The sequence below is a fragment of the Balaenoptera acutorostrata genome, chromosome 17 (genome assembly GCF_949987535.1).
Source record: "Balaenoptera acutorostrata chromosome 17, mBalAcu1.1, whole genome shotgun sequence".
In the NCBI taxonomy this organism is placed as follows: Eukaryota; Metazoa; Chordata; class Mammalia; order Artiodactyla; family Balaenopteridae; genus Balaenoptera; species Balaenoptera acutorostrata.
In genome coordinates this window covers 1,590,019-1,598,273 of record NC_080080.1, presented here as the reverse complement: position 1 = coordinate 1,598,273, position 8,255 = coordinate 1,590,019, and the positions used below count along the sequence as shown (strand labels likewise).

The following is an 8,255-nucleotide window of genomic DNA, read 5'->3' as shown; positions in this document are numbered from 1 at the left end:
TGGGTGGGAGAGTGTACAGGGGGTTCGGGGGGACTGTCCTCAGCTCAGCATGAACAGCGGCCCTTCCCACTCACTCCCACCGCAGGCTGTCTCAGGTCCCCAGAGACCCTTCAGTCTAGTCACTGGGTTCTAGGAGCTGGCCACCCTAAGCTGCTTCCCTCTGCAGCTTCATGATGTCTGCTGGGGGTCTGGCCCTCGACCCCACTGGGCTCTAGGAGCTGGCCACCCTGAGCTGCTTCCCTCTGCAGCCCCCCTCCAGCCAGCCCCAGCCGGCAGTGAAACAGCAGCACACACACGCCAAGAAGTTTCAGTGTTTTATTAACAAAATCTTACAAAAAGAGTCTGTCTTCAGGTAAGGTGGCAAGGGTGCACGCAGCCTGGCCTGACATTCAGGGCTTGATCCGTTGGGGGGACGGGGAGTTGGCCACACCCTCTTGAGGACCCTGGGGCCTCCCTGCTGCCTGCGCCAGCCTGGGAGTATGGGTTATGGCTTATGTGCAAAAATAAAATCTGGGGGAGCTGGCAGAGTCACCTGTAAGTGTCATTCCCCCGAAGCTGGGAACCCCCAGGGGACAGGCAGAAAGGGGAACCCCCACCAGGCCTGCTCAGGCTGCAGACACGAGTGGCCGGCCAGCACCAGGGTGCTGGTGCCCTGGCGGAGGCGGGGGTCCAGGCCTGGGCAACGGCAGGGCCTGGTAGAGGGCCCGCATGAACCTCAGGAGCAAAGGCTGCCGGCTCTCCTGGGGCTGGGCTTGGGGCCGCCAGGTAGGGGCAGGGGCTCTGGCCTCAGCCCCAGGCCTCGTGGCAAGCTCTGGCAGGAGAGGATGGCCGCGCAGTGGGCAGTGGTTCCTGGGCTGGAGCGAGGTCGGGCCCGGGGTGGCGGCCCTGGGGGCGGGCGGGCCGGTGGGCGGCCAGCGGGGCGGGCATAGCGGCAGGCCCTGGCCCTCACGCTGGCCCGTCTTCACCACCAGCCTCTCGCCGGCCTCAGACTTCTCCTCTCATGCAGGCAGCTTGCAGGGGGAGAGGAGAGGAGACACTGCTAGGCACAGCAGCAAAGGCTCCGCAGGAGCCTTGAGACCTGAAAGGAAGGAAGACGCGGATGGTCAGGGACTCAGGAACAGGCCAAGGCCGCGAGGGGCTGCACGGGAAGGACATGTGGTGGACGTCACGGGGCTGCTCTCCCAGGGCTGCTTCTCAGCTCACCCAGAGGACTGGAGGGGGGGGCCTGGGACCTGGGGGCTGGGGAGGAGCTTGAGGGCCCCGTGTGAGGACAGCCGAGGGACGGGGTCTCCTGCATTACCTGTTGTCACTCTCCTGGCTCCGAGGGCCGGCTGCTGCCTCAGCCGGATTTGAGGACTCAGGCCCTGTGGGACCTTCCGCCTGCCACGGGTGAGTCATCGAGCGGGGCTCGGTCCCTCCCCAGGCTGGCATGAATCAGTGGTGCTGAGGCGAGAGAGAAAACACGGTCCGTGTGAGAGCTGGCTCAGCAAACTCCCCCAGCCCTGCTCCCACCCCAGCCCCCTCTCCCTGATCCCCGGGCTCTCTGCTCCTTCCCCGCCTCCCCACCATGTCCCCCCACCCCCACCCCATCCTGGCTGCTAACTTGCTGGGGATGCGGATGCCCCCGGGCCTCGTGGGCTGGCCTGGAAAGTGGGCTTGGCCCGGGGCCCTCCCGGCTCTACGGCGCCCCCTGGCGGTGGTGCCATGGGGCAGGGGCTCACCTGAGGGGCCAGGAGGCACCAGGACGCCAGGTCTGTTGCTGCCACTGCTGCTGCTGCCTTTTTGGCTTCGGCGCTCTTCCAGGGGAGGGAGCCACGCTGCCCGAGGCTGGCCAGCTGCCCTGGGCGGTGGCAGGGGTGCCAGTCGGCTACGAGGCGACTGCCAGGAGAGGCGGCTTCCCAGAAGCCCAGGCTCCTGGGGCACTGGTTCCGCCAGAGCTTCCGCTCTGGGGTGTCCCTTGAGCTTGGTGCCTGCTGGCCCGTGCCATCTGGATACTGGGTTTCTGAGTGCCCAGAGGACCAGGACACAGCAGGACGAGGCCGCTGTCATGGCCTGAGAGTACGGAGGGTGGGGTCACTGGCCCAGGCCGGCCCATGCTGGGGAAGACAGACCAAGGGAGGGTGAGGGGCAGGGCCCCGCAGGGAAGGGGAGCCCCTTTGCTGTTTGGGGGACGCTGCCCACATCTGAATCACACGTGTCTGTTAGAGTCAGGCTAGGAGGCCGAGGCGAGTGTCCAGCTGCATGAGGACGAGGGCTCCGCTTGCAGGGGTCAGCCCGCTCAAAAGTCCCGGTGGGCAAAGGCCACGGCGGGCAGGCGGGGGGCCGGCGCCCTCTATTCGGGCTGCGTCCGGTCACTGGCTACAGACTCGCTGGTGAGGGCTGGCGTGAGGGCCTCGCTCTCCTCCTCGGCGGGCAGGCGGGGGCCGGTGGGCTCGGCCACCTGCGCCAGGCCGTCCTGCACCTCCATGCCCTTCTGGATAAGCTGCTCCAGGGTCCTGGGCAGCGGGGGCCGCAGGAAGCGCTTGAGCTTGGGCTGCAGGGTGCCCACCACGTACTGGATGATCTCCTCTTCCTCAGCATCCACGTGCAGCGTCTGGTACAGGTCCCGCTTGCGCCACAGGAACTGGTCCAGTGGCTCTCCCTGCTTCTGCGGCAGGTCCAGCTCACGCTGGATGGCCTCTCGTGACAGCGTGCCCTCGCTGTACTGCAGGAATTCCTTCTTGAACTCCACCCAGTTCTTCACCGAGCCCTGCTTGAACTCCCACCACTTCTTGGCCGGCCCATTCATGTGGTTCTGGATCTGTGACAGCCAGTACTCCTCGGAGCCGCCCACCTGGCGCAGGTACTCCTCCAGGTGGCTGAGGAACTCCCGCGGGTCCTCGAAGATCTGCGTGTCCACGCCGGGGCTTGGCTGCCCGTCCTCTCCCAGTCCCCAGGGTGGGTACTGCTGGGCCTCCACCGCCTCTTGTCCGGGCAGCTCGCCTGCGGCCGGTGGTGGGGTGATGGCATAGGGGCTGACCGTGTAGTCATAGGTGTCAGCCTCGTTGCCGTAGCTCTCGGGACCCCCGACACCTACGGAGACGGTGTGGCGGGAGGGGTTGCCGCCAACCGGGTACTTGCCGCCCATGGACTCCAGGCGGTCGGCCCACCTCTCCAGCCGGTAGAAGACCTCCCGCCACACGTGCATCTCCCGCTTGACCCAGCGCTCCAGGTTGGCAATGGTCTCCTGGCAGCGGCACAGGCAGGCCTTGATGGACCTCTTCCAGCGCTGTGAGTCGCCCGTGGGCACGTACCCATCCAGGTTGCTCTCCAGCTTGCCCACCGAGCGGTGCAGTCCCTTCAGCTCCCGCTCCACCTGCTTGGACACCTCGGCCAGCAGGTGCCGGTGGGTCCTCCGCACGTGCTCCAGCATCTCGGCCCGGCACTTACCGATCTGCAGGATCACGTTGGGCTTGGCCACCGGCCCGCCGCGGGGCGCGGGGTAGGCGTGGAGGCCGCCGGTCGTCCTGCGGTCTAGCTCCATCTGCTCGCAGGTGGCAGCGGTGCTCGGACAGGCGGTGGGGGCGCAGAGGCTGCAAAGTCCTCTTGGGACCGACGAGGAGCGGCTGGGCGCCGGCTACGCGGAGCTGCGCGTGGCGGAGGCTCCCGCGGAGCAGCGCCTGGCCCGGGCTGGTCTCGGCGGCCGCGGACCCGCAGGACCCGGCACCCGAGCTCTGCGCTCAGCCTCTCAGCCTCGGCCGCCGGCTCTTTATGCCGCCAGCGCGGGCCGTGGGCGGCCCCGTCGCCGAGCCCCGGCTCCCATTGGCCCGGGCGCAGGCTCCCCGCCCGCGCCCCCAGCTTGCCGGCCCGCCTCCCCGCGCCCACGCGCGCTCCCGGCGGAGGGAGGACCCACCCCCTGCACACCCGGCGGCGGCGGCGGCGGGGTGACTAATGCGCTCGCTCGCACCGCCCCCTCCCTGACCATTCAGCCCGTGGGACCCAGCGACGGTACTGGGAACAGGCCGGCGACGGCCCCCCCGCCAGCCAGCGCCGGGCAGGGAGGCGCGGTGAGCGCCCCGCTGCCCCCAGCCAGAGGTAAGGAGGGAGCCCCTCCCCCGGGCCTCAGGGTCAGCTTCCTCCTGTGTCTGCTGTGTCCTGACTGGGGCGGGGGGCGGGGGCGCTGGGCTCTGCTCTCCTGGGCCGCCGGCCGCAGACCTGATCTTGCCCAGTCCCGGGTCTGCAGGATGTTCAGCCACAGGTGAGACGTGGCAACGACCCCAGTATTCAGACCCTCTTTCCCTTGGGCTGAAGACCTCCAGGAGTTTTCACGTGCACACACACTCGCAGGTGTCAGGTGTGAGCTCCCGGACGTGGCCTTGAGCTTCCGTCTATCCCTGCCCCAGGCGCCCTTGCGTCCAGGCCCTGGGCTGGTCCTGCGCCCCGGGTAAGGGACAGGCACCCAGGCCTTGGCTCTCCCAGGGCCCCTGGCCTTGGTGTGGGTGTGCGTCGCCTAGGTGGCAGTAGCTGGACAGGACTGCCCCGTGCCTCGGCTCCCAGGTCTTTGCTGAGGCCCAAGACTTCTCCACTTAGTGCCTCCCGGGAAACCTGGCAGCTGCTCTCGGGGCAGGGGGGGTGGCGGGGGGATGTGGAGGAGACGGAGGGGCCCTCCACCCACCGCAGGGTGTAGGCCCTGAACCCCCAGGCCACAGCCCAACCGGTCAGAAGCTCCAAGACCTCTGGGCGGGAGTTGGGGGGGGGAGGGTGCTGGCGGCCTGATGCAGTCAGGAGAGGTAGAGAAGCAAAACACCATAAAAGGAACGGGGCTCCGGAAGCTGAGGTTCCCGCGGGAGGGAGGCCCCTTCTGCCTCCCTGGCAACAGTGGTGGGGAGGGGCCCTCCCCCTGGGTCCCCAGCACGATGGGTGTGGGCCCAGGTCCTCTGCTGCTCAGTGGGCACCGGGAGCACATACCTGCCCATGGCCACACACAACCAAGGCCAGTCAAGACGCCCTAGCCCTGCTGCCGGTCTTCTGCTCTCACACGCACACTGCACACTCATCCCCCCTCCCCCACAGACATACTCATAGCTCCCCACCCACCCATCCTCCCCCCGCCCCCCCGTCCAGTCACCCCGTCCACGCCCACCCCCTCACAGCAGGCCCGCCAGCCCCCGGGTCTCATTAGCACACTCAAGGGCACGTGGGTACCCCTGCTCTGGAATCCCCACTCCCTGCCCCCCTTGGAGGCCCCTTCCCTGCCACCCCCTGCTGCTCTCCTGGGAGCACCGCCCCCCAGAGCCAATCTGCCACCTTCTTTCCCTCTCTGAGCTTCCACCCTTGGTGGGGGGAATGTCTCTGGCAGAAACTCCCCCAAAATCGCTCTCCCGGCATTGCTAATTAAAGGCAAGTGGGTGAGCAGAGAGGGGAGGGTGGAGGGGCAGCACGGAGCAGGGAGGGGGAGTCGGGCCAGAAGCTGCGAGAACAGGAATCCCAGAGCAGGAGACGGCAGGCCCGAGCGTGCCTGTGCGTAAGATGCCTGTGCGGCGGCCCGAGCGTGCCTGTGCGTAAGATGCCTGTGCGGCGGCCCGAGCGTGCCTGTGCGGCGGCCCGAGCGTGCCTGTGCGTCAGATGCCTGTGCGGCGGCCCGAGCGTGCCTGTGCGTCAGATGCCTGTGCGGCGGCCCGAGCGTGCCTGTGCGTCAGATGCCTGTGCGGCGGCCCGAGCGTGCCTGTGCGTCAGATGCCTGTGCGGCGGCCCGAGCGTGCCTGTGCGTCAGATGCCTGTGCGGCGGCCCGAGCGTGCCTGTGCGTCAGAGGCCTGTGCGGCGGCCCGAGCGTGCCTGTGCGTCAGAGGCCTGTGCGGCGGCCCGAGCGTGCCTGTGCGTCAGATGCCTGTGCGGCGGCCCGAGCGTGCCTGTGCGTCAGAGGCCTGTGCGGCGGCCCGAGCGTGCCTGTGCGTCAGAGGCCTGTGCGGCGGCCCGAGCGTGCCTGTGCGTCAGAGGCCTGTGCGGCGGCCCGAGCGTGCCTGTGCGTCAGAGGCCTGTGCGGCGGCCCGAGCGTGCCTGTGCGTCAGAGGCCTGTGCGGCGGCCAGCAGGCCGGTCACCGTGGGGCTGAGTGGAGCCGCGAGCCCGCGACCACGTCTGGGTGAGCCCAGGCCTGCGTCCGAGGGCCCTGCTCTGGAAAGGCACGCGATGAGCCAGCTGGGCAGCGACCGCACTCACACACCTGTGTCATGTGTGCGCGCACGCGTGCACACACGTGCGGTGGGAGTGCCAGAGCCATCACTCGAGTGACCAGGAGCCACCCCTCCACCTCCTCCCACGGTTGACAAAGGCCATGTGGCCCCTGGGGGCCAGCACCCAGACCCGGGAGCCCTGACCAGCTGGGCGGCCCAGGCAGGAGATTGGAAGGGGAGGCACCCCCTTTGTGGGGGGAGGCAGGCAGGAGAGGGCATCTTAGGGCAGCCCAGCAGGCAAAGCTGGTCTTGACCCAGACCCTTGGTGGCCCCTCTGCGTGGCCAGCCCAGCCTGACGTGTGTGTGTGGGGTCACAGCCCAGAGGCTGCACTCGCAAGGCCGCTGTGACAGGTGACAGGCCACAGCCGCTGCTCCGGGAACACCTAATCGCTGCCAGCTTTCACCCCAGAAGCCCTCAGCACACCCCACACTGCAGCCTCAGGCTCCACTCTTCTGCCTCCGGAAGGAGGCCTGGCCAGCTCCCGTGCCTGGGGGGGGGCTGCCCCCGCCCTGCTCCTCCGCGCCCCCCTCCCACAGGCAGCCTCACCCAGAGCAGGACGACTCAGGGCTGCAGGCCGAGGAGGGGCAGGCGGAGCGGGGAGCCGGGCCTGGGCCAGGAGGCAGGGGGCCTGGGCTTCCCCAGCTCTCAGAGCCAAGCTGGTCCGCTGCTCCTCAGGCCTGACAGCTCCTGAGGCCTCGCCTGCCTTAGAAGGTGGGGGCTTTGCGGGGGAGGGTGGGCAGGCAGGGTGACCACAGGCGGGTCTGCCCAGCGCTGGGAGCCAGGCAGCCCCCATTCCAGCCCCTCTGGGGCTCCGCCCCTCTGCCCCTCGGGCTCCGGGCTCCCAGACCCCAGGTACTGCTCTCCTGATGCTAAGATGCTTATTTCGGGGGGGTCTCTCCCCAAGTCCACAGCCTCAGGAGACCCAACCCAAACAGAGCCTTGGGTCTCTCCACTTTCCCTGGGCAGCCCCCTGCCTCCCAGCAGCTCCTGCCTTCCCAGGGCTGCTCTGCTCTGTGACCAAGTCCTCCCCGACGGGGCTCACCCCGGCCTCTGCAGACCCCTCGGTGCCAGCCCCTGGGCCCCCAGAGGTGCTGGAGGTACCCCTCAGCAGGGCAGGACAGGCCGTGCAACCCGAGCCTCCCTCCCCGGCCCTCCTGGGGGCCGGAGCTGGCCTGCCCTCCAGCAGGGCCCCGGCCACAGTCCTGCGCCTCCCAGCCTCCTTGGGGCAGAGCTCCCGCATCTCCCGCACACACGCTCTCCCGGCCCAGCCCCGCCGATCGCGGCCGCCTGCCCAGGAGCCGCTGTGGCAGCTGCTCGCGGAGGAGAAGCTGGGCCAGGGCGGCTGTCCGCTGCTCACTCTCACCTGACCCTTCCTGCCTGGCTTTGGCCTGGGGTCCAAGTGCCCACCCTCCACATGTACCCACTGCCTGTCCTGCCGCCCAGTGGGACCGTCCTGGGTCATGTGGCCTCACTCCATCTCCTCGTGCCCGCCGGGAGCCTGCCAAAGGCATCTCCCAGCCCAGGCGTCCCGGTGCTGCAGGATCTGCCCACCTCGGCCGCAGCTGCTTCTGGCCGCTCGCCTGCCCCGGTTCCCCGCACCAGGCCACTCCTTCCTTCGGCCTGAATCCAGGCCTCCCTCGGTTGCTGCTTCCCTCTCGCTGGCTGCGACTCTGGCACCAGGGCCCGCGTCTGCACCTCACAGCTGAGTCGCCGGAGCCTGGAACAGAGCACACATTCGGGATGAGCCGTGGAACGGACAAAGTTTTGGGCCCTTCTCCCTCCCTTTCTGGTTGGGAAACATTTGGCCGTTGCCCACCTGAGCCTCAACTTTCCACCTGTAAAATGGGGTGACAGTGCCAGGGCCTGGCGTCCAGCGAGGCCGAGTGCTGGCCCTCTTGCCTCACCCGGTCCCTGCCCGAGGACTTCCCCCACCTCATCCTGCCGACAGCTTCCCGTCAGAGTGTCACTTCTGGGATCTGGGAGGTGGGACGTGGTCAGGACACCCTCCCTGTGGCTCCTGGGGAGGGGCTTCAGTGCTACTTC

The 8,255-nt window shown here is 68.6% G+C and overlaps 1 protein-coding gene across 1 annotated transcript; it reads right to left on the bottom strand.

Moving 5' to 3' along the window:
* Positions 1-307: 307 nt before the first annotated feature.
* ARC (activity regulated cytoskeleton associated protein) lies at positions 308-3,647 on the bottom strand. The gene is made up of 3 exons (XM_057532124.1): positions 1,722-3,647; positions 1,301-1,443; positions 308-1,078 (listed from the first exon to the last, which is right to left on the bottom strand). The coding sequence occupies exon 1, from the start codon at positions 3,521-3,523 to the stop codon at positions 2,333-2,335; it is 1,191 nt and encodes a 396-aa protein (XP_057388107.1). The 5' UTR covers positions 3,524-3,647; the 3' UTR covers positions 308-1,078; positions 1,301-1,443; positions 1,722-2,332.
* Positions 3,648-8,255: the final 4,608 nt, after the last annotated feature.